At 39.2% G+C, this 26619-nt stretch overlaps 2 protein-coding genes across 4 annotated transcripts in view; both read left to right on the top strand.

The window, feature by feature from the left end:
- The window catches only part of LOC138973211 (hemicentin-1-like), an 82426-nt gene extending 62957 nt beyond the window's left edge, over positions 1 to 19469 (top strand). For both annotated transcript variants that reach the window (XM_070345920.1, XM_070345919.1), the window contains 9 exons: positions 447 to 737; positions 3649 to 3933; positions 4237 to 4542; positions 5606 to 5854; positions 6253 to 6525; positions 9032 to 9151; positions 9981 to 10077; positions 10808 to 10909; positions 11601 to 19469. In XM_070345920.1, coding sequence (XP_070202021.1) covers positions 447 to 737; positions 3649 to 3933; positions 4237 to 4542; positions 5606 to 5854; positions 6253 to 6525; positions 9032 to 9151; positions 9981 to 10077; positions 10808 to 10909; positions 11601 to 11805 — 1928 coding nt within the window. In that variant the 3' untranslated portion in view covers positions 11806 to 19469. The remainder of the gene's footprint in view (positions 1 to 446; positions 738 to 3648; positions 3934 to 4236; positions 4543 to 5605; positions 5855 to 6252; positions 6526 to 9031; positions 9152 to 9980; positions 10078 to 10807; positions 10910 to 11600) is intronic.
- A 287-nt stretch (positions 19470 to 19756) lies between these two features.
- LOC138973208 (uncharacterized) lies at positions 19757 to 26511 on the top strand. Of its 2 annotated transcripts, XM_070345915.1 has the most exons (5): positions 19757 to 20816; positions 22202 to 22332; positions 23618 to 23756; positions 25081 to 25177; positions 25365 to 26511. In XM_070345915.1, exons 1-5 carry the CDS (start codon positions 20456 to 20458, stop codon positions 25594 to 25596), a joined length of 960 nt encoding a protein of 319 aa, XP_070202016.1. In that variant the 5' UTR covers positions 19757 to 20455; the 3' UTR covers positions 25597 to 26511. The 2 variants fall into 2 exon arrangements, with proteins under 2 accessions (XP_070202016.1, XP_070202017.1); XM_070345916.1 differs by lacking the exon at positions 19757 to 20816 and having other exon boundaries at positions 20827 to 22332; positions 25365 to 26510.
- Positions 26512 to 26619: the final 108 nt, after the last annotated feature.

The raw sequence follows: 26619 nt of genomic DNA, 5'->3' as shown, positions 1-26619 counted from the left end.
GTTTTGAGTGTAACTTAACATTGGAATGACATTAGTTAAACACAAGTTATACTACTTGTGCGTGACTCCAACATTCTTTATATAGGAAGGTACATGTTTTTCTTTCGAACCATGCAAGTATAAGACATATAGACAATACATTTCAGCAGTAGAATGTTCGAAACTCTTTTTGCTGAAATTAAGCTTGAGTAGGGTCCATAGAATTACGTGAGTTGTCTTTACCTTGAAAGAATGGCTTGCAGATTGAATCAAATAGGTCTTGTTTTGTATGTTTTCAAAAAGAATGATATTAAAGGAATTAAAACATTTTAATTCTAGTAAAGTTCATGTAGACATATTTATATTTTTTCTCTTCCGTTTTATCATTTCCCTTCTGTTTTTCTTGTAAACATATTTTACTGATAGTCACTAAAATGCTTCCCTTTGATTTTTTGTTCTTTAAACAGATCCACCCAAAATAAACTCAAGCACCACTGATATCGTCACCGGGGTCCAAAGCCAATCTCTGACGTTATTTTGCTCCATACGTGCAATACCACCTGTGACGTCAGTCTTGTGGTTCCGTGACGGTAGCGTCATGGATCTGAGAAATTCTCTTAAATATAGCGGCGGCACAGTGGACACACCAAACCTGACCATTCTCAATCTTTCGAGTTCAGACGCCGGTGTGTACATGTGCAGAGCAACAAACAACATCGGTACCACAGATGGAGAAAACGTCACGGCTACCGTAAATTGTGAGTTCATGACGTCATTGTGGCTAACTCTGACGTCACTCAACCCAAAAAAACGACTGTTGCACAGCACACGCAGCTTAACCCGTGTTGCAGTGCAGCTTCATGAGTGCTCTTTAGTGTGTCCCATAAATATATACACACTCATAATGTGCCCCAAATGTACAAACACGCGTGCTTATACTGTGCTTGCAGTGCTCCCAATATGTACGAGCAGTGCAATCTTAGTCTTAAGGTTGATAGTCATATAGTGCTAATAGGCATAGAATTTGACATGTAATGCTGTATTACCCAAAGTCCGTGGTCTCTCCTTGTTTTGGTTTGGTTACACACTCAAAGGCAAAAGAAGATACACGTGTGTTTGATAGTGTGTTTGTTTTTTCTTCATTTACTTACCTTTTGAGGGAAAATCAAATGAGATAGATATTTGTTTTGAAAATAATGTACAAAGCATAATGTACTGGTTTTGTTTTTATTGGTTTTGGTAATTGTTTGAATATTGCGTGCATTTTCTTTTGCCGTAAGTTATATTTGTAAGGGAATTTTTTTTTAGATTTAGTTCCAAGAAACTAATCTTGTGCTAATTCTGTCAATGTCTTTGGTTGCTCAGTTTCCCCTAATATGGACCACCTTCAACAAATCGAAGAAAATAACAGCTAAAGGCTATTTTCATTAATTTATTAAGAAGCTTGCTGGAAATAACCTATAACTAGCCCTCTAGGTGTAACACAAATATAACAAATAGTCTTGTTTTCGTGGAAGTTGATAATTTCACTTATTTTCACTCTGTTTTTGATAAACTTCTTTAGTTTCCTGGTGTGCTTCACATAATGCTCTCATCAACCCGAAACAGATAATTCTAAAGCATATTTTAATTAGTCTGACTTGCACACTAAGTTGTATCATGTTGTTTTGAAGTATTGGGGGCTTTTTACAGTGATTCGTGAAGGCCGCTTCACAGGCTCCTAATATGGACCATTTGTGATTTTCTCTGTATTTAAGCTTTGCTGAATGTCTATCAAAGCTATTTCACTCTAATTAGGCCTAACGGTTGACCTAAGATAGAAGGACTACCAAACGCAATATGAAACTTCTGCACAAGAAAACAAGCTAGTTATCAGCATGAAACAAAAGGTGGTCCATATTAGGAGCCCTTCCCCTAAATGAAAACACATTCGCTGCCGCGCCGCTTTTAATGGAAGCACGAGCACACAAATTCGTCTGCTGCCAGCCTTTTCGTCGCTGTCGCCGTCGCGTCGCTATTTGGGAACATAGTACAGTATTAGTTTTATTCCCCTTGTTGTGTTTTTGTTCAAACACATTTACTGTACGGAAGTATACATGTTATAACCCGTAACTGCAGCTTGTGTAAAACCTCAGGCACATGCGTGTCTAGAATAGAGAGGTTTTGAAACATGTAGTTAGATCAGGATCCTTTTGCACAAGCAGTATTATGTTCATTTTAAAATGATGGTTTCAAAAGGAGGACACTTGTTTTCCCATTGATCTCCTGCATGCTTTTTAATAGAAATTTGAATTTGTTTAAGCTTTCACATTTTGAAGCGCCAAAGTCGGTATTCTCGCTTGCCATACCTGTATATAACTTCTACTCCTCAGTGTGAATTTTCAACACCAATATTTGCTTGTAATGTGTAACCACCAATATAAATGCACTACCCTGGTTCATTGTCCCATCACACCGCAATCGTTTTAACATGTAATACAAGATTTTTTTTTCTTTTCTTGTTGTTGATTTTTTTGGTTAGTAAACAAGGCGCCGGTAAGCATTGGTTGCGTGATGTCTCACATTTTGTTTCTGTTTGTGTTGTTTATTTTCAAGAGATTTCGTAGGTGAGCTTTTGAGCAAATGCATTCATGTTGGCTAGGCTCGTCAGGCTTAGAATTTATCTGAGGGTCGTGTCAGCGTTTAGCAGCACTGGCGTTAGTTCGTTTTCTTGTTGTCTTTAGTGTTGGACTTTTGGGGCATTTGCACATTTTTATGTTGTTGTTTTATTTTTAATAAAGATACCATACAAATCAGGCATTTCAGGCCTAGTGTTTATTTTTGGTTTTTGTTTCCCTTTCACATGCATGCTTTGATCTCCTGTAATCTTTTTTTGAGTTTGCAGTATTCATGTAATCTTTTAACATTTGTGCAGTTTTCAGTAACCTTGTTAACAATATGCAGAATTGTCTTATTTCTTTGTTTGTAGTTCCCTTCTCTCTCTCTCTCTCTCTCTCTCTCTCTCTCTCTCTCTCTCTCTCTCTCTCTCTCTCTCTCTCTCTCCCTCTCTCTCTCTCTCTCTCTTTATCTTTGTATTTATCTATCCATCTCACTTAACACTGGCTATTGTTTTCACAAGCTTTCATAGACTCTTACTATGTGGCGTCTTATCGTTGCATGAATAATGCTTTTATTGTTGTCGGTTATTCTTTTCCTTGTGGAATCTGAAACATATATATTTTATAATGCTATTAGTTTATCTTTTGCAAATCTATTATCATTTGAATTTTTTGTTGTTGCTTTAATAGATGAACAATCAGCATTCTATTACATACTGCATTTGATGGCCCTGCTTTCACAGTGTAAAACTTTCATCTGTAGTTGTTCAAATCTTGACACATAGTTGTGACCACTTTGGTGCAGCTTACTGGTTCAGCGTTTTTGTGAACTAATTGCTATTTGCTGTAGTTGTGGCATGAACAAGCTGCAGTATAAGTGTTCGTTTTACCTTCAAAAACTCTTGTGAATACTTTACACTCAATATTTTTGGACTGTGTTTGTTTGTTGTTGTTTTGTGTTGTTTTTCACCTGTGGGCATGCCATTTGGTCTCACCCAGACACTCTTGCAATACTTAAAGAAAGGACATTGCAGCTTGTACTTATGTTTATGCAATATGTATTCCCTTTTAGACCGGCCACAAATATCAGTGCAGCCATCAGTGAACAGTACAGAACCTAACCAGGCCACCTTAAGCTGCATAGTTAACGCACTTCCGGCGGTGACGTCACTGACGTGGTACAAGGACGGAGGAATATTAAACACTTCCGATATCACGCGCTACTCAGGGGGGACAACCACCACCCCTAGTTTGACGATATTTGCTGCTGGCGCCGCGGATGCAGGAAGCTACTACTGTGTGGCGTCAAATTCTATTGGCTCCACGACTGGAGGCAGTATTGCGCTGAATGTTCAATGTGAGTTTGCATTTTGGTTTGTGTTTGTTTATTCATAGTTTTGGGTTTTCACTTACGTTGGCATGTGCATGCACACACACACACAAGCACACGCACCACGCACGGACGCACAGACAGACAGACAGACACATACAGATACACACACACATGTACACATACGTTGACTGTCAGCATTATATTTGCGATTATAGATAGTATCTGTTGGTTATTCAGAAAAGTTCTTAACAGCACATTTAAAGACATGACCGGTCATTCCGTTCAGTGTAAAATATGTATATCAAATATATATCAATTTGTTTGCAGATCAACCCAAAATTACCGTTCCAAACCCACAAATTGGCGGAACACTGGGCGGTTCAGCAACCTTGGCCCTGACTGTAGCAGCTAACCCGGCCTTGACCTTCATTCAGTGGCGAAAGCGAGGCAACGGAATCAACGTGTACTCCGACATCAACGTCACTAGCAACGGCAAATACAGCGGCGGGACCCTCGCTAACCCCTCGCTTCAAATCAACAGCCTGAATGCAAGCGATATCGGGAACTACACCCTCGTGGCCACTAACGCCTTGGGCGAAGCACAGTCTGTCGACTTCGTTGTGGCAGTGTCATGTGAGTGTTTATAGTATTACGTCTTTTCCTGGGTAAATCTGCCTGAAATTGGTTCCCATGGAAACCGCCTTGCAATTTACTGAATATCCTTGTATGTGCAGGCTAGTCTGTGGGATTAGACCTTTCCTGTTGAAACCTCTTACATCATATTGAGCAGACACTGACTGCATAACTGTCATCTAAATTAAGATACAAACACTATGTTAGATCTGATCTGAATCAGCGTACTTATTCTGCGATCGCTGTGTTTGCTTCGGATTGAATCGAGGTACACCATCAAGCAGTTGCATGATCCTGAAAACATTATTTAACAAAATCGTTTATTTTTTATTTTTTATCTTTCTTGCTCTTTTGTACTTACTGGCATTTCCTTTCTGTTACACGCGAATCTAGATGATGGTTTTCCAGGTCTTTCGGAAACACACCCCATGTAATTGGACCTAAATATTTTGTAACCCAAATCAGCAAACTCTGGTTGATCAATAAATAACCTGAGTTATTGTCTGCCCACTTGCCTATTTTGAGATCAGTGTGTTTGCCTCGGAGTTATTTTTGAAAATTGTCTTTTTTTTCTTTTTTTTTAAATTTCCCTTCAAACGACAGGGCTATGCTGGACAGATCTGTTTTTTTAACGATTTTTCTTGGCCCGTGTACTTATTGGCATTTTGCATCTCCTTCCCATCATACTTGAATTTTGCTTGAGTTCGTTAAAAATGTAGCGTACATAACCTTTTTTGCAAGACCAATCAACATACTTCAGTCAATAAACAATGAACTGATTTTGTTTTAGATCACGTACTCCCTGATGGCCCCCAATAATTGCAAAACCGGTAACCAAACTCCAAGTATGTATTTAGAGACTTGTATGTTTGCCTCTGACTAAAGGGATGTAACTCCGTCGAAGAGTAGCGAAATTGTTAACTACAATGATTTATTTTGAGATTTGTGCGTTTCACCCGTTTGCCTCTAATTTTACGAGGTAACTCCTTCAGAGTTGCAATATTGTGACAACGTTTTTTTCCCGAGCAACGTCCATGAGGTTATTTTTTCTTCTCAATCACAGATTCCCCGACGACCCCGACCATTGCGAACCTGGAGTCCAACTACAAAGAAAGGGATCCCATCTCCCTGACATGTTCGTCCAGCGGTTTCCCCCAGCCTCTGTACCGGTGGTACCGCGGGTCGACACAGATTAGCGACGCTGCAACGTTGAACATCGCCAATGCAACTCCGAGCGACAACACCAATTTCAAGTGCGAGGCCTACAACAGCTTGGGAACGGCGGACACGACTGCAAGTGTCAATGTCCAATGTAAGTTGTTATTGAAAGGCAAGGGTTTTGGTGAGAGAGAGAGTGTGTGGGGAGGAGGAATGTCTAGTGTGAGTTGTTTTTGAAAGCCAGGGGTTCTCGATAGTGTGTGTGCGGGGTGGGGGGGGGGCTGTGTGTTTGTGTCACTGTGTGTTGTGTGTGTGTGTGCGTTGGTGTGAGTACAACATATGTGACAGAAAGAGAGAGGGCATCAGTATGTGTCTCGGTGCATGTGTATGCCGTCTCTATGTTTTTTTTGTGAGTGCTCTCACGTGAATATGTGACAAACCAACACTTTGAACGAATGTCAGTTACATCTTCTCTCTTTTAACTCTTCCACGGACAAAGCATGGCCAAGAGCTAAGGCCAGTAATACCTACTCTCATGTATTTCTCCCACAGACAAACCAAGGGCCGCAGCATCCGTCAGCAATGTCACAGCTTCTGTAGATCAAACGGTCAACCTTATGTGCGCTACGGAGGCCAATCCCGCTCCCACCAGTTATGCCTGGACCTATAATGGACAAGCTCTGACTTCTGCCTCCAGACAGTTGACTGTGACAGTGACCAACACGTCGGACTTCGGGGGTTACCAATGCTTGGCCACGAACATTCAAGGGACGTCCGATCCCATCTTGGTTTTCATCAATGAGGAAGCGGGCACTGGCGGTGGACGTGAGTTTTTCAATATTGTTATATTTGTTGTTTTCAAATGTTGATGTTGCTGTTCCTTCATTTTTTGTTTGTCGCCTTCGTGGTATTTTTGTTGTGTATTTTGTTCGTTTGTGTTGCTGTTTTTGGTTGTTTGTTTGTTGTTATTTTTTGTCGTCGTCGCCTTTCTTGATTTGAAGGCACAGCACTTCTCCTATGAACAATTCAACTCACCACCGCAAATTTGACCAGGCTTTTATCGGTGTTAAGACTATCCCTCTTCTTGGATACATACCAAACTTTAACTGCATGGGTGAACTTTTTAACAGATGCTAGTGGCATTTTGTAAAACATAATTTAAACGATTCCCACCCTTCACAAAAAGCTGACCGTTTGATTTCTGGAATATAATGTATCCAATGTAAAACCCGGCTAGATATGTGATGATGCGCCGAATCGTTTGACGGGAAGGACTCAGCCTTTCAACATGCATTCTTTCCCGCGTGAACGACGATTATGCCTACCATCACTGATCTGTCCATGCTTTCTTGAGAAATAAATAAGAGCAACTCTCGGCTGGAACACGTTTTGAAAAACAACAATCTGACTGTGTTCTGTACTAAATTGAAATGTCTTGCTTGTGTTAGTGTAAACGTTGACACTGGTATATTTACAGAATAAATTCAATCTTAACAGAAAGTAGTATGTGTGTTGAATTGTGGTATGTCTTCAAGTTGAAGGATGCTTTTATCCTATTTAAAAGCCCTGACAGTTATGTGATGTATGATGAGTTGCATGAGGGAAAAGGTACGGTTTTGCTACCATATTCCATTGACTCGACTTGAGAATCTTTTTCTTATCATTCATCCACTACACTTCTTGACTATTATTCAGAATCCTATCAAATATTTAAAGGGGTATTTACACGTGTGTCTATATGTGAACACGACCGTTTATCAGTGCATGCTTATCTGTGATCATGCATATGTGTGTTCGTCTAACTTCAATCATTAAGTTATACGATTTGTTGTTTTTCTGAGCTCTTTGTTTTTGTTCTCTGTGTTCTCCAGTCTAACATCTTATTTTTGTTTCAGTGAAATGCCCGTCATAAATTTGATGGCTTCACAGAATATAAGATTAATCTTGATAATGCATGGCTTATACGTTGTGTGTAATCTTTTTAAGGTTCAGTTGAATGTATACTCGCTTTTGTTTGTGTTTTATTACAATGATTGCTCTTTTTGGTATTGAGACTGTGCCAAAAGGTCAGGTGTCATGTCTACTGTCCCGAATGACACACGATTGCTGACATTTCACCATTGCCAACAGAATAAACAAATAAGAAATAGGTAGAAAATGAATGTGAAAACTGACTTTAATTGTTGATCAGTATTTTCTATACCACTAACAAATAATCTACTTGCACATAGCTGTTTGGCAAATGTATGTTGCATGGGACACACTGACATGAAAGTGGAAGATGTTTTTCCCTCTAGAGAAACTACATATCAAGTTACACTTTTTGTGCTCTTCCATTCCAGTTGGCAATCAATTGTTAACGCATGTTATTAGAAAAAATAGAACGAAAACAGATTAGATAGAATGAAAAATGTACTGGTGATGTCATTTGGGACATACTGACATGAAAACGTCACCTTTTGGCACAGTCTCTATTATAAACTTTCCTCTACTATGCTAATTATTAAACGTCAATGCAAAGATGTTCTTCTCAATTCTATATGTTGCTGCTACTGTTATGCACTGCGTGTTTCATGATATATATATAGAAGCTAGAGGACGCTTGCACGCTAATTGGCAGCTAAAAGAACTATCCATATACTTAAGATAATGCTAATATAATACAGCTTTGCGGCTCCATTGGTATAATTATGTTTAATGAACAGCTGTGTATTGTTCTTCTTCAATGTTTAAGATATTTTCTGAGTTTCAAACTTTTTGTACAAACACAGCAATAGGTAAGTACAGTATGGGAAACTGATGGTTTTTGTTAAGGTGAATGGGATGGGTGACGTTTTGGCAGGGCACTATTTTGCTGTGAATGGGACATGGTAATAACACTATATAGATGTTCAAATGCATTTTTCTCGAGATTTTTGTTAAACCTGGATTGATTTTTAAGTGACGTTTTACAAATGAAGTTCTGATGTGGTCATAACACTATAAGGCATTACTCTCAGTGTAATACTTATTTAAGAAAACCCATGTATTGGAATACATGATGTACCCTGTTTGCCATGAAACTTGAGTCGGCGTCCATTCTCATAATATACTTGTTTTCTTTTTTTCGTTGTTTTTCTTTTGCGTTGCTAATGGCATATACGTGTCCCATGGATATGTGTTAACAGATGTATGTGTGTGTGTGTGTCCGAGATTAGGTGAATTCTTATTGTTTGTTTGGCTTAAAAGAGCAGTATGCCCTATTCCACTTTACCTTGAACAAAGACAAGACAATCTTTGAGTTCTGAGTTTTGAGAATTATAAATTTAAAAAGTTTGTTTTTCTTTTGCAGGGACCGGACAGTCGACCGATGGTAGCAGTGGACTGCCAATAGCTACCCTGGTGTTGATTATCATCATCTGTCTCATCATCTTGATCGTCATCATCCTTCTCTGCATCTACTGCTGCACCAGTAAGTAGAGAACGCAGAAATTAAAGCTTTATCAACGAATGACGTTAAAGGCTTGCTCTAATATCAATCCTGTCATGTTAACACATATACATAGAGTATACATTAAAAAGCACACGCACACTCTCACACACACACACACACACACACACACACACACACACACACACACACATACACACACACGCACACACACATATACACACACATACACACACACAGAAAGACGGACAGACAGAGAAGAGAAAGTAATATAGGAAGATAGAGAACCAGCGTATGACTAAATACACTTTTGTGTCCGCGTGCCCGAGTGTGGTGTGGATGGAGAGGGGGATGGGGGGGGGGGGTGTCTGTATCACGCTGCAGCCCTTTGCGAATGTCCACACATTTGTAAACAGACAGATCCTTTTTTTGTCATCAAACTTGTATGTGCGCACTAAATCAATTACTGGCATGTTCTGTCTTATTTATCTGTGTGCAATACATGTCATATGTCTACCGCAACACGGTGGCCTAGTGGTAAGGCGTCCGCCCCGTGATCGAGAGGACGTGGGTTCGAACACCGGCCGGGTCATACCTAAGACTTTAAAATTGGCAATCTAGTGGCTGCTCCGCCTGGCGTCTGGCATTATGGGGTTAGTGCTAGGACTGGTTGGTCTGGTGTCAGAATAATGTGACTGGGTGAGACATGAAGCCTGTGCTGCGACTTCTGTCTTGTGTGTGGCGCACGTTAAATGTCAAAGCAGCACCCTCTGTGGTGGACTGGGCGTTAAGCAAACCAACAAACAAATGGCATGTCTCAAAACAAAAATGACAATTTCTGTACTTTCAGGCAGGAGATGTTTCAAGAAAGACAACAACGTAACCCCGCAAGTCGCAGCCCCTGTTGTCGTGCCCTACACGGTCAGAACTTCAGCGAAGCCTAACGGGTAAGCCCAGAACACAATAGAGACATGAACTGGTGCAGAGACAAATATTGCAGAGATAGCAGACCTGAAAGTGGCGAGTATTGTACTCGCCATGGCGAGTAGAAACATGTAACTGGCAAGTAGAAATGTTCATCTACTTGCCAAATGCGAGTATAGTTTCTGAAACAAATTGTTGGTTTGGCTAGTAAAGTTTGCTCTCTGCCTAGTACAGTTTCAGAATCACTAGCCAAAGGCGAGTTTACCATTTGTTTGACTTTCAGGGATGGGGCCGGCAGACAGGCATACGAGGTCTGTTTCAAAAGTTCGTAGCCTATACATGAATGAGGTCAGCTAGAAATTGAAAAGTATCAAGTATGTCGTCACAATAGACATCATCAGCAATCAAAATTGTCTACTTCCCTCTACCTTGGTACATGGGCAAAATACACCTTTGAGTAGATATACAATACTTGCCAAAAAAGGCTTCAACCTCATTGACGTTCTTGAGGATATTGTGAAAACTGGGAGAAAACATCTTCAAATGCTACGGTCACAAAATGGACAGTCAATTGCAGACCAATAAGACACAGCCTCTTACAGTCAAAGAGACACTCAAACAATTAACTACATAGAAATGACCACACACGTACGTCAGAAGAAAGAATGATATCGGTTTGCATAGTTGAACGTTTTGTTAATTTACACAGTGACATGTGGGAACTGTTGAAGAACCCGATTGTTGTTGTTGCAGCGTTGCAGCAGGAGCACCCATTGCGAACGGACGCATTGACCTGGCTGAAGACAAGTCACCCAATGGCATGGCTCCGGACAGCCACTCCTACGGCCTCCTCATGTGAGTTTGCTGACATAAAACTTGATTCCTTTGCAATAACCTGAAATATGTGACCCTCCACCACTGAATGAGTCGCATGTCACCTTTGCATGATTTTCATATTTTTACATTTTCCTAAAGAGTTGTTTATGCTCTATCCAGTGGTGAAAACCGTTATAGAAAAGAGCGAAAACTGTTACCAGACACTCCCCGGACTTATATTAAGCCTAGCGCAGAACCGCGCGAGGTGACATGCGACTCATTTCGTGGTAGAGGGTCACATATGTACAACTATTGGCAGATCTACTCGCCACAAATATGGTTGAATAAAACTTTGTTTAAATGCAATTTTCTGATATACCTACAAATATTGGCGCATTCACTCGGAGGCCACAACATGTGAGTTTGGTTAAAACAAATACTTTATTCGCATGCCATTTCGTGATATTTGCATAAAAGTTGATGGACCCATGCTCAAGCATATATATGTTATTCATGACCGGAGATTGTTCTTAGATCAAGACTGATTTCTCACAAATACACACATGCAAAGCATACAGACATTGTTAAAGAGTTGCCTTGAACGTTTCTGCGAGACAATTTAGGCAGAATGCTCTTCGAAGTTCTAAGAAACAAAGGGATTTTAGCTCTCTCAATGCAAGCAACATTAATGTGAAGAACTGTGTCTCTACTTTTGATTTGCTTTATGCAGTTCCGTGCCGGGAGGAGGAACACCCAGACCTCACCACCTGCCTCCATTGGGCGAGGAAGGTGTTGCCCAGGAAACGGAGTCCGCTCGCGAGGACAAGCCCAAGAAGAAAAAGAAAAGGAAGAAGCGACGACACCACGACGAAGAAGAAGGAGGGGGGTCACCCTCACGCTACCATGGTTACGACAACGACGCTGTTGAGGCTTAGAGAAGCATGGGGCTTGTGGATTTTGAGATGAAACAGTAGTGAGGATTAGCTGAGGAGAGATGAGCTGAAGAGATACACAGATCTGAGTTGGACCTGTGTGTATAAGGTTAGAGAACGAAGACTGGCTTTGAGAAATTGTTGATAGTCAACCTGAAGAGTTAAACAGATCTTGAGAGAACAGTGTTTAGGTTTTCAGGAACAAAGTCCGGCGTTTAGGAATTGTTGATAACTAAGAAACACGAAGATAAAGACCACATATTGTACTGTCACACCCATTCCCGATACTCTCTGCACAGTGTAAACTGAATATGTGTAAGACGTGTGTTCTAAATTACTATTGCCAGTAGTTCCAAAAACTTTGGAATCATATAGTGATAATGTTAAACAGATCTGACAACATATCTTTGATTTTTGTCAATATTGATCATGTTGGTACTCTCATATCCTGTTGAATGAATTTATGAATCATGAAAGATCTAAGCTTTAAAATTGGTATCAATGGTTAATGTTAAGTAGCAGAAAGTTACAGCCACTAAATGGAAGAGAAATGGTAACGCTTTGGGTTTGAGTTTTGGAAAAAATAACCGATGAACACTTACTAATAAACTGCCTTCTATATATAAATACGTATTTACTGGTGATAAAATGAGAACATGACTTGTGTACATGTACAGCATAATGTTTTAATGACCATTTGTGCCTGTATTCTGACGAACAAAATATTTGCTCACTTTAATATGTTTGCTCTACTTCTTAGAAATTTGCAGGGACTTGAATTCTACCCATGCAGAATATATGTTTAGAACATATTTCAATTTCTGTATGTCCGTGCCTCAAAAAATTATCAGTAAGTGATTTTGGTGTTGTTCATGAAACGGTTTATGTCAAAATATCAAATTTAAACTAGACTTCCCTTCAAAGAAGTAGTTCGCTACCGCCTTTATCATAATCAAATATTGTGATCAGTAATTATATGAAAAGTGAGTTTGATGATTTTTGCATCGATAATTCACAATTAAATTGTCCTGACAAAACTTAGTGAAGCTTTTTATTCTTTTTAAAGAGATGCATGGTAGTTTTCTCTGAAGCAAACTTGTACTTAACATTATGTGGAACAATTTGATTTTCAAATCTGTGGCTTTGGTGTGATTACTGATTGCTTACTGACGCACTTAATGTAAATTTCTCTACTGTCTACGCAAGCCATTACGATTATTTATCTTCCCTTGAAGAATCATCATTCAGACTTAAAAATTGATATATGATATATTAATATCTTCACATTTTTTGGGTTTGTTTTAGGAATGTTTATGTGTCAGTAATGATCTTTCCGTAGCATTTACGCAGTTGAACAAGAAAGTCACAACGCAAAAGATGTATGTTTGAAATAGCTATGTATCTTTTTAAGCTGCCGTGAAATAATCCGCTCATCCGGAACTTGGATTGTCATGGTTTCTGTTATCAGCATGTGTGCATGTTCTTGGCTTTCACAATCTATCTATATATATATACGACTAGTGTCTGTCTGTCTGTTTGTGTGTCTGTGCGCGATGCGCGGCCAAGGTTCTCGATGGATCTGTTTCAAATTTGGTGATCATATTCAGGTACACCCTGGACACAACCTGGTCGATGAGATATTTCAACACGTGCTCTCAGCGCGCAGCGCTGTGCGCGCTGAACCGATTTTTTTTTGTTTGTGTCTGGATCCACTACCAGTAACTCTTCCTTATCTTCTCCAGTGTTTTCAGCCGCGATTATCTCCCTTCCTCCGTGTGGCGTCAATCCATATTCCCGTTACTACGTTACTATTTTTAGAAGGTCACTGCACGTTACTATTTTTAGAAGGTCTCCAGTGTTTTGCGCGTTTATCTCCTTTCCTTCGTGCGCCGGCGAAGCCGGCGCTTTGCCGGGTCCCAGGCGCAGCATGGTATTCGGCTCTACTTCTTCCCGGCGAAGCCGGTACCCGGCGAAGCGGGTAATCATCTAGTTCTATATACACAGTTTTCTTCCAGCTAAGATTGACAATTCAAAGCATTATAGATAAGGGTGTTTTGAAGTTGACTGTTCATAAACAATAATATATGGAATCTATATATGGTCAGGAATCTGTCTAGGTGTCCAAACACAAAAATCCTGTTCTGGATACTTTTATTACTTTGTATTTTATTCTGTTTTTAAATTACTACAATATAAACAATACAGTTATGAAGTATTCCTCATGCAGATTCTATCCATACCAAATTTATGTCTGTCAGTCGTCTGGATGCTGAGAAAATTGACTTTGTTCAAGAAAAAAAGCACCTTTTTGGGCACACAAGGCGTTACGCGAAACGCATGGTACATTGGGCATTGAATAACCAAGTTACTGATAAGGGTATCATCTCAATCTAATTTTTAATAGGTCCAAAAATGTTTGGAGAAACATATGTTCGAGTAATGAAAGTTTGATCTGAACATAGGTTTTGGATTTTGAACGTTCTTTTTTAGCTGGTCAGTACGTTACATTTGGTGTAAATAATCATGAAAAAAGGGAAACTATCTTAAAAAAAATGTTTCTGGTCAAACTTATTTAAAAATCATTGCAGAGGAAAGTCATTAGGTAGGATGATTGTATTTTTTTTTAAATTGAGCGAAAAAGTTGTGTTTGATGTAATTTAATTGTACTTCTAAGTTAAAAATATGCGTTTGGTGTAAATGAAATTGTATCTACTTGCCCAAACAAACTTCGTCACAGTCTTTAAATAATGCCATAATACACAAAAGTGTGTGTTTTCTTATACCTCAGACACCTGGTAGTTAAACTATGGTCACAGGATTCCTAGTACTTGCACCTGTTGGCTTGTAGAGAGACTTAAGTGAGGCCATCTGACAAGGGTGTAAATGTAACGTACATACTGAGAATACTTGAAAATGACAATGAATTTGTTTTAGAGACAGAAGATAACTTATCAGTGCTTAAGAACAACCAGCAAGACCAAACCTTTGTTTCAATATGAAAACAAGCACACTGAATGACAAAATTTACCTCAGAAGGACCACTGTTGGGACATTTTGGTGTAAATGTAACATACATCACCTTGTTTTTTTACTGAGACCATATGCAGCACATAATAATGCTAAAAACAGCACATAACAGTCTGTTGAGATGAGCTAAATAAAAGATAAATTACCCTTCAAATGGACCTGCAGATCTTCGGAGCCTTCTGTATGTTACTTTACACCATCCTTTTGTGTAAAGATGTACACACAACCAAAAAGGCACAACCATTAATTTAACCCTTTATTTTGACTTGAGACAGGTAGCTTAGAACAAACAAGTTAGAAATATTGTTTAACTGATGTGAGCATAGCCCATTAAATGTAAATTCAGTACCTTGTACTTGCTGTTTGGTGTAAAGTAACGTACAGATCATGGGTAAGATTAACAGTTGGTACCGTAGTGGAGTACCAACCTGACTATTTGTTATGATTTCTTGTTTGTAACTCAAAAAAATGCAGACCAAAATAGTGTAAAAATATTTAAAGAGGGTGATTTGATAATAATTTCTACACCGCTGACCGTGCTTTTTTCAAATTAAGTAATAACCTGATGATTGAGGTTAAGGTTTGCAAAACAAATGACATGAAAATTTACTGGAACCTTTTCTGCACTTCCATAGAGAATTTCATTGTTTTAAAAACAGTGTAAATGGGTAAATGTTGAATTGTAACTTTGATTCTGGGCTTTGGTGTAAAGTAACTAACGGATAAATGATTTTGCTTATATTGAGACAGGAGAAACTTTTTTTAAGTGTTGCTTTAGTACAGATCAACTCTACATTCAGCCATCAAGCCATTGGATAGTGAAACAGTTGCCTAAAGCTGAACCTAAGAAAATGACAGCACCTTGAAATTATGTTATGGTGTAAATGTAACATACAGTCATTTGTGCTTTATCTGCAAATATTTGATAAACCGAACACTTGACTGGAAAATAAAATGCTGCAATTGAAGGACAGGAATACCGAGATGTTTATTCATGTAAATTTAAGGAGGTTTAAAAAATTGTAACACTTTTTGGACTCCTTGACAGATTCTTGGCCATATATATACGGCTTGTGTGTGTCAGTCTGTCTGTCTGTGTGTTCACGATTCACGGCCAAAGTTCTCGATGGATCTGCTTCAAATTTGGTGGGCATATTCAGGTAGACCCCGGACACAATCGTGGAAAATGTTGAACACGTGCGTGCTCTCAGCGCGCAGCGCTGAACCGATTTTGGTTTTTCTGTACATCCATTCCCAGTAACTCTTCCTTATCTTCTCCAGTGTTTTGCGCGTTTATCTCCCTTCCTTCGTACGGTGCGGGTATTCGGCTCTACTTCTTCCCGGCGAAGCGGGTATTCATCTAGTTTATTATGTTTCATATCTGCCTTCAAAAGCATTTGTGAGCCGTTTTACAGCATTTTCTCATGCTTCCCAAAAATTAACTTGAGATACTGCGCTAGCATCTCACCTTGTTGAAATGATGCTGATAAAAAAAATCTTACCTGTGTTTTTTCCTTTGGTGTGGAATATTTTCGGATGTGCCCTGTTTCTTTGTCAGAGTTTCATTGAAGTGCAGGCCTGTCGATATTTTTCTTTTGAGGAGGTAAATAGTTAAAACTTGTGAAAAAAGCAAGATCACATGATCTCATTTTGCCATATTCATTCGCTTAAATCTATGCGCGCACCTAAAACTCAATCGGGAATCGATTCTTTTTGTTAAATATTTTGATTATCAGGTATGTTTATGTTTATGTTTCATTGGTTAACAGTGTTTTCCATACAGTTAATCTGTTAAACTGTGTTCTTTTGTTATATTCGTGGTTTTTGGCGATCTACCGTTAAGTTGTTATTGTATGAACTGATTTAATTATGTATTTGTTTGCTACTGTTGTTTAATGTTCCAGTTGTACAGTATCTTGGTTTACATGACATAGGGCTTACTTCTCCAAGCAACGTAATAGGACTTACATTTCTAACAAATGGATGTTCCATAGGCAGCTGTCATGCGTACAGAATGTTCACAGGTAGTAAGGATGAGCATGCATTTTGCAAATGAGATGAAACCAAATTATACTGTTCAATTAAAATTGTTAAGTGTTTCTTGTATAGAATATAGTCAATTTTTGTAAAGATTTTAGTCAAGCAATATGTAAGAAATGTTAAGTCCTTTGTACTGGAAACTTGCATTCTCTCAGTAAGGTAATACATTGTACTACGTTGTAAGCCCCTGGAGCAAATTTTTGATTAGTGCTTTTGTGAACAAGAAACAATTGACAAGTGGCTCTATCCCATCTCCCCCCTTTACCCGTCGCAATATAACCTTCGTGGTTGAAAACGACGTTAAACACCAAATAAAGAACATGCCTTGGATGCTTTTCTACATTTCTAGGTAAATGATCATGTGCTATCCTTCCGATCTGGTTATTTTGGTTCTTTTTTGAAAGATTCAAGATAAAACTGTTGTCAAAATTGAAAGATGAGGACGTGTTCCACTGATTCAACATCATCAAACAGCGACGCAAATGCACAATGTATGTTTACGTCGTGCTTTTTTTTTCTTCTTCTCAACTGGCTGATTTGTTCCTTGTTTGTTTATTGTACTTGAACGTAATTGGTCCTACATTGACACACTATTTCAACATGTGCAAATAAAGGCTGCAAATTGATGTGTTTGGGCTGCTATCAAGTTTATTCAAGAAACAGCAAACTTTTCTACACCCCCCGCGGGTTAGGGGGAAGAATTTACCCGATGCTCCCCAGCATGTCGTAAGAGGCGACTAACGGATTCTGTTTCTCCTTTTACCCTTGTTAAGTGTTTCTTGTATAGAATATAGTCAATGTTTGTAAAGATTTTAGTCAAGCAGTATGTAAGAAATGTTAAGTCCTTTGTACTGGAAACTTGTATTCTCCCAGTAAGGTATTGTACTACGTTGCAAGCCCCTGGAGCAATTTTTTTATTAGTGCTTTTGTGAACAAGAAACAATTAACAAGTGGCTCTATCCCATCCCCCCCTTTCCCCGTCGCGATATAACCTTGAACGGTTGAAAACGACGTTCAACACCAAAGAGACAAAGAGAGAGAGAGAAATTTTTCTACACAGAAAAAGATGCATTTTTGCCAATATTAATGTTGGTTGCTTGTGCTGTATTTTATTTTCACACTGAGTTACTGAAAATACCATGTCTTCAAATGATTTTTGCCTTTTATCAACATCCGTTGCTTATTAAGATCTTAACAATGCTTGATTAATGGTCGCTTTTGATTCGATTATTCTGCAAGCAAAGAACTTCGCAAAAAAAATGTTACCATGAGCGTTTCCACGACGAGTGATATTTGTACATTGCATTCTGTTTTGTTTGTTTGTTTTTGTGTGCGTTGCAGATGGGTTCGTTAAAAATACCAGTTTTCAGGAGCGTAACCATTGTCTTATGTTGCGTCTACAACGATGCCACTTATGTGTTTGTTTGTTTGCTTTTTTTTCTCATCTGCTTTCAGATGTAAGGACATGCTGTGTGTTCTGAAATAATAGGGTGCAGGTTTTGACCAGTTCTGTCGGCAAAGTATCAAAAGTGAGTGTATGAATTGTATATTACGTGTGTGTGTGTATGATGTAATTTGTGTTTGTTAACTGTGCAACATGGACACCTTTTATTGGGTTAAATATTTCGCATGGACATACAATCATAGTCATGCCATTCATATCTATGGATACAAAAGTAAACAAGTCTGAACATTTCTGGATGATTTCTGTCTCCATAGTTTTTGTGCAAAAACTGTTCAAATCTTAAGTGACACTTACAATTTGACAGCCTGATGAACGCATCATGTTTGGAGGATCAATCATAATAAATGTGATGTTGGGGAAGAAATGGGTGTCTTTGAAGTGTGATTTCCATAGTATGTTGTATATATCAGCCGCTTCTGTGATATTAGCTATATTCAATGTAATATGAACAAGGAATGTCAATTTTTTGTAGTGGAAACATGTAAATAGTAATTCTTGTTTATGATATTCTACTTTTAAGTATGCAGGTGATTGAATGATTGTGTGGATGTTGGTACAGCTGTGCGCGTGACCATTTCAATCATAGTGTGTTTATAAGGTAGAAATTAATGTTTAATATATAACACGTTATGTGTACATATATTAGCTACATGTTAAGTTATTAAGTAGTTGTTTCACTTTTGACGTGATCATACTGTGATATCTGTTGCGTTGCAGTTTTCGAATATACCTCCTTTTCCAATTTTCTGTTTCGATTTTTTCTTCATATTTAAAAAAACACAAATGTTAAGGGTTAATTTCGATTGTCTCATAGTGCGAAGTGTCAAGGTGTTATTTCTTTCCAGAGGAACGTTAGGACACTTATGCTTTCTGACACAAACGTTCCCATTTATGTTGATCGCATTACATATGATACAGATAAAGCAGCTCCCTAATGTTTAAATCATCTATTTGATTTAATTTATGTGTGACTTTCTCTGGCTTCTGCTCAATAGTTTTGTAGCTAAAGTGTTTTTATGGAGAGAATGAAAAATGTACTTTAATTCCTCGGGTAATTGTGTTTTCGCAGAACGTACGCACGCAATCTTACGCGAATGTATGGATGATCTGAATAAAACTCTTCTTGAAATGTTAATGTCAGTTCTCGTGTGGGTGTGTTTGTGGGTGTGTCGTGTGGTTGTGTGTGTGTTTCTGTGTGTGTGTGTCTTTGCATGATTTTCATATTTTTACATTTTCCTAAAGAGTTTTTTATGCTCTGTCCAGTGGTGAAAACCGTTTTAGAAAAGAGCAAAAACTGTTTGAGTTGTAAGCCTGTGACTAAGGTGACCCTCACACTGTGACACTCCCCGGACTTATATTAAGCCTAGCGCAGAACCGCGCGGGGTGACATGCGACTCATTTCGTGGTGGAGGGTCACATATACACACATACAAACACCCATTCACCCCCCTCACTCACACACACACATTACACCTACAGAAACACCCACACAAATGTATGTTCTGTGATGGTTATGTATCTGTTTGTTTTCTTAAAAAAAGTCAGTCCAGCCGCAACATGAACCTCCACATATACATCAGGTAGATTGTGTTCTTAGCAATACATGTCAAGTGATTCAATGTTTGTTTTGTTTCTAGATTTACGTCTTAGCCTTCTCTTAGTGTGTCAGTGCACCTCGGCTTGAATTTATGACGAAGGCGTAGCAGCCTTTTTTCACTGTGCTTTAATTGCGTAGTTGTATTTCAAATGTCAGGGTTTGTTGACTATACTTCAATGTTGAAATATTCCCACCAGGTATTTGGGATCTTATCCTTTTCACGCTTTAATGCAGGATTTGCTAGTGAACAGCTTGTGAACAGAAATTAATGTGATGGATCCAAAATGTTAAGTTGTGTGTGAAAAGTTGGAAACGTTACATACAGCCCACAAGACACATTTCGAGTAAACATCTCTTTGAACATCTTTCCTCGTACAATGATAATAAGTGCAGTCTGATATGGATGCCTTGCAAAGTACATGAGCTTGCGAGATCGAAACATGTTGTAATTTTTGTGTTGAAAAAAGAATCGTTCCAAATCTCTTTTTCTGCAAAGATATAATTGCAGGGTTTTCACCTTCAGCATGGCCTTGGTACTGGTTTGGTTTGGACTTTCGATGCTTCAAAACGCCCTCGTTTCTTCCTCAACGATCATCATCAGCACATCATTGATGACGTCATATGAAACGTCAACATCAACACAATCAACAATATCATCTTCATCAGGAATGTCAGACACCCTAAACAGTCACTCTTCAGTAGCTGCAGTTGAAACGTCATTCTTTCTGGATATGTCTGATTCTCTGAGTTTGGATCAGACTACTGTGTTAAATTTGGACGAAAATTTGACACAGTTAACGACGGCTACCACCATGATGTCGACGTCGGATAACTTCTCAGCAACACTTCTGCCAAGTTCCCTTGTTAGTGACCTGTTTCCTTCAGGTAAGATATATCATTATGTATAAGAGTATTATTATATCATATTACATGTACCATAACTTCAAAGAAACGTGCTTATACGCATAATAGCAAATGTATGCCAGCAGGTACATGTTTTGGGCAAAGTTTGATGACTTTTATTCTTTATACTTCTTCTTCTCCAGCGTTCCAGAATTTGCTGGTTACGTGTGAGCTCGTTTGCCCATTTGGGTTCCCCACACTATACCCTGAGAGCATAGTCAGCTTCACTCCGCTTTCGTTGAGTAGGCATGCTGGATATATTCGTGTTTCCATAACCCACCGAACTCCGACATGGATTACAGGATCTTTTCCGTGCGCACTTGGTCTTGTGCTTGCGTGTACACACGAAGGGGGTTAAGTCACTAGCAGGTCTGCACATAAGTTGACCTGGGAGATCGGAAAATCTCCACTCTTAACCCACCAGGCGGCAGCGACCGGGATTCGAACTTACGACCTCCCGTTTAGGTGGCCGACGTCTTACCACCACGCCACTGTGCCCGTCATTCTTTATACAAATGGATGTTTGGGTGTGCATGGTTTAAGAGGACACCATTTTAACCGTAACTTCAAGATAAATTCCAAACCTTTGGGTGAAAATAAAATTATCTCTTGGCGGTATTCAAGCCTTAAAGGCTGACATAGTACTATTTAATTAGTTTAATTACTTCCAGGGCTTTTCCCATCGTTGCGGGGATGTATAAATTAAGCTTCCTGCAAAGTTTTAGGTTTGAAGTCCTTACCAATTACGAGAAATAATTAATTCTTTATTGCATTGCTTAGCAACAGTTCTCTAGGACTTGGGCTATTTTTAGACCGTTGACGTCACTTCGTGACGTTTCGTAAACCAAAGATGGCGTTTGCGACTGTTCTGTTTACATTCGACACTATCAACACCACTTTGCAATACTGAAATAATGTTTTCTGTGTTCGAAAGCTACAGCCAATCGTTATTATATCCCCTTAGGTACAGTTTTATAACATTATTGGCACATGTAAACAATATGAATTAATTAATGAACGCTACGAGTATGGCAGCCTTTAACAGTGCTTCCCTCAAATAAAATTAGTTTTGTTTGTTCCGGGACCCACCAACCACCCTACTTCCGACACCCCTCACAAGATGTTCAACTTTTTAAATGAGATCAAGACTTTCCACAAGATCTGAAGTAACAAGTGTGAACAAATATGAGCTTGTTAGAACCGTTCTTCCCTGTACTATGATATTCCTACATGTGAATAGTTTCAAACACGAAGACCACCATGTAAACCGAGAAAGGAAACAAACTTGAATCGTTCCCGAACAGCCAAGTAGGTTGAAGTGACATGAAAAACCAACAACCAACAAACCAATCTTTTGTTCATGAAAGCCTCGATGACCCCTACGGGATCAACAACCACCAGCGGACCAACGACGACCCCCTCAATTGACCAAGTGACATGTGGTGGAGATGCCGTTTTGGTGGGAGGAAACACAACAATGCGGCTGCTTGCTCCCCACGTAAGCATGGCTTTTTTTCTTGAATAGTTATATCGCTGGAAACAACTGTGGAATATTATATTTAACACAGTTTTTAACGTGCGGTTGAGATGATGTATTGGTGGAAGTAATGCAACAATGCGACTGATTTTTCCTCACGTAAAAGTATGGCAAAAAAGACATGTGGTTGAGTTGCCGTCATGGTGGGAGCAAATTCAACAATACAGCTGCTTGTTCCTAAGTAGAGTATCACGGGGTTAAACGCCCAGGTGAGGTCAAACGCCCACCACCGATATTTCGGAGATGACATGACCGAGCGCGTCACTTCCTGCTTTTCTGACTTCGTTTACCAAGCAGACGGCGCTCCGAAATATCGGTGGTGGGCGTTTGACCTCACCTGGGCGTTTAACCCCGTGCTACTCTAAAGCATTACTTTTTTCTGGAATAGTTATATCGCACCAAACAGCTGGGGACTATTTCACACATTTTATGACGTGTGGTGGAGATGCCTTCTTGGTGTTAAGAAATGCAACAATGCGGCTGCTTGCTCCTCATGTATGCATGGGTTTTATCATGGAATAGTTATATCACATGACACAACTGAGGAATAATTCGTACATGTTATGACGTGTGGTGTAGTTGCCGTCTTGGTGGGAGGAAATGCAACAATGCCGCCGCTTGCTCCTCATGTTTACAAGCATGCTTCAGTCACAAGTTACAGAAAGCAGAAGGCATAGGTGTTTCATACACAGTTGGCCTATTTGGACTTACACATTTGTACAGACAGCCTTTATTGATAATTACCAGTAACATAATCTCCTTGATTCAGGATTTAAGCCTCTTTTTGTGCATGTTTTTTCTCCGTCTTCTTCTTTGGTTGTGTTGTCACTAGTGTCTGTTAAGTCCTTTGTTCATAAAAAACACTCTGTTCACTGCTGGTTTTTGATTCGGGCAGGCCTGTTTATTTTTAGTATGTTTCCAAATGGATGATTGGCCCTATCTCATGTAAACGGTGAGCCAGATCAGTAATGGTGGATCGTATCGTTTACACGGGGAGGACTGTGCCTTTACATTCGACAAACAATTAACATACACAAGAGAACAAATTTACTTATTGATAGTGAGGGTAGAATAACATGTAAGATGGCGTGCTGGGTACTCATTGTTTCATTTCGTTCAATGACGTTGCCCGATTTATTTCACTTGTTTCCTTTGTATCCATACTTTTATGGCAGGGTTATGGGTTGACAAGATGGGGGTTGAATAAGTCTTCAATCCTTGACTTTGACATTTGACAATGTTGTAGGTGGTGGTGTATGCATGCAAACCAGGCTACCAAGAGACTGGAGACGGTGTAAATGTCATCGAATGTAACAGTAATACGTGGAAGCCTTCTACGCCGCTTCAGTGCGTGCTTGTGGAAGAAGAGGAAGAACCTGTAAAAGGTATATATACGTTCAAGGGCGGATCTGGGGGGGGGTTACACGGGTTACGTAACCCCCCCCCCCACCCCCCAAAAAAGAGGTAATTTATTGGCTCAGGATGCACCAGATAGCTCTATTTTGCTTCTTTGGATGAAAAAATTTCCGGGGGGGCATGCCCCCGGACCCCCCTAGAGACTTAGGCGCCTTCGGCGCCGTCAACTTGTATCTTCGCAGTCATTTTGTAACCCCCCCCTCCAAAGTGAATTGATCCGCCCTTGACGTTGGCTTACTGTGGCTCACATGCATGCGTTGCAGATGTTTCCTGACGTGGTATTTTCTCAGGTCTAAGTTTGTATGTTGTACATATTTTAGTGGCCTTCTAGATCTTACACGATCACAGTACTTTTTATTTTGTGTTTTCTGTACATTATATTCGGACCTGATTTTATGTATTTAGCCTGTGGTCAAAATACAATACAATTTGACTTGCTCTCACTAATATGAAACACGTCTAGTTAGAATGAGTATAATCCTCAGTATAATCCTTAGTGATGCTGCAAAATTCAGTTTCAATATACATGCAGGAAAAAGAAGATGCACTTGGTATCGCTATACTGTACGGCAGCTCGCTTTTCCCAAGGAGAAAGCAACCCGAATGTCCTTAATGGTAACCTCACAAGACTGTACAATACCGTATCCTTAGGCCAAAAAAAAATAGGTCTGTTTACGGTAACATAGGCCAAAAAAATAGGGTCGGTAGGTCGGGATTTATTTTTTATTTTTTTCCTTTCCAAAAAACCATATTTTTACGTTATTTTGCTTTTTTTTTTTTTTGTCCCCCCAAATGCCAAAAAAAAGTCTAGGGTCGCGCGAAAAAAATAGGGTCGGTCGGGTTACCGTAAACAGACTATTTTTTTTTTGGGGGGGGCCTTATATGAGTCCGTTTGCGCGGCTTTTGACACTGTTGACTGAAGCCTCTGATTGGAGAAACATGGGGTTAACGTTGGAGCAAAATGTAAACCAACTTTGCTGTGCTCACTCACTCCGACTTCAAGCTGAATTTCTAAAACTCCAAGAAAGCACAGGAGCTTGTATCAAAGCGACGGTCCTTGTGTATCCTTACTACTACTATTCACTACAAAGGACACAGTAAGGATGAAGGAGTAAATAATAACCGACCGTCGCTTAAATACAAGCTCATGTGCAAGGAAGTATCAGTGATAGCATGCATATTTTAAAACAGTCCTGCTATGCGCATTGAAATACTTATGACCACAGTGACAGTTTTCGCAGAAGTGGCCACATATAGTCCTAATTCATGTGGACTACATGTGTATTGTTTCAGAGGTGCCGACTTGGATCCCAGCGTTAATCATTCTGATGGTCATCTTCCTTGTGGTGGTGGTGGTCGTGGTGGTGGTAGTGGCTGTGTGGGTCTGCAGGTAGGAATGATTTATGTGTGTGCAAAGTACTTCTGTGTCCAGTTGGTGTGTGCATGGTTCAGGGTGTCCATGTGTTGTTGTTTATAAATGAATTGCCAGATGCCTGCTGTAAAACTTAAGAAAAACGTATTCAGTTAATTTCTCGTGGTTACTATGCTTAGTAAAAACGCTTCTTCTTTCGAACCAGGGGAAACCACTTCAGACAACCAATCACCACATGGCAACAAGAAGAACAAGAACAGAATCAGCAAGAACATCTGCAACCCAGGCCTCCGACGCCCAAAAAGCCAGAGAAAACCACACGACGCTGGCCCTGGCAGAGACCCTCCAAGCCTCCCCCGGGTCACTTCGGACTGGACGGAGTTGCTTGGACCGTCAGTCCTGATGACAGCATTCTGCCCGTGAAGAGAAGGTTCTAGATGGACGATCTGAAGGCATCGAGGTGTACTTTATTTTGTTCTTTTTACATTTAGTCAAGTTTTGATAAACGTCTTTTATGAAGTCATATCCGGCTTTTTGTAAAAGTTGAGGCGGCACTGTCACACCTTCATTTTTCAATCAAATTGATTGAAATTTTGGCCAAGCAATTTTCGACAAAGGCCGGACTTCGGTATTGCATTTCAGCATGGAGGCTTAAAAATTAATTGATGACTTTGGTCATTCAAAATCTGAAAATTGTAATTAAAATTATTTTTTTATAAAACGATCCAACATTACTTTTATTTTATTCTTCATCATGTTCTGATTCCAAAAACATATAAATATGTTATATTCGGATTAAAAACAAGCTCTGAAAATTAAAAATATAAAAATTATGATTAAAATTAAATTTCCGAAATCGTTTTAAAAACAATTTCATCTTATTCCTTGTCGGTTCCTGATTCCAAAAACATATAGATATGATATGTTTGGATTAAAACACGCTCAGAAAGTTAAAACGAAGAGAGGTACAGTAAAGCGTGCTATGCAGCACAGCGCAACCGCTACTGCGCTGAACAGGCTCGTCACTTTCACTGCCTTTTGCACTAGCGGCGGACTACGGTCATTGTGAAAAAATGCAGTGCGTTCAATTTAATTCTGTGAGTTCCACAGCTTGACTAAATATAGTAATTTCGCCTTACGCGACTTGTTTGTTGTGTATAATGTTTTCTTTCCTTTTATTTGAGTTTTATATTGGTAATTAGTTAATTCCTTTTGTCTTGTTTATGTATGTATTTATTTATATATATATATATCTGTATATGTATTTACAGAGCTTGCTTGTTGTTTTCTTTAATGTCCTCTCCTTCTCAACGTATATATACATAAAACTGTACTTTTTAAAAACATAACACAAAGTGTTGTTGTTTTTTCTGGTTTTTTATTTGTTTATTTTTTTTAAGGTTTTTTTTTTTGGGGGGGGGGGGGGGGCTTTGCACATGTACAATGAAGTTGGAATAGAA

Source organism: Littorina saxatilis, linkage group LG8 (genome assembly GCF_037325665.1).
Source record: "Littorina saxatilis isolate snail1 linkage group LG8, US_GU_Lsax_2.0, whole genome shotgun sequence".
NCBI classification, from domain to species: Eukaryota; Metazoa; Mollusca; class Gastropoda; order Littorinimorpha; family Littorinidae; genus Littorina; species Littorina saxatilis.
The sequence above is the reverse complement of the archived record's forward strand: the minus strand, read 5'-3'. Positions and strand labels throughout refer to the sequence as shown.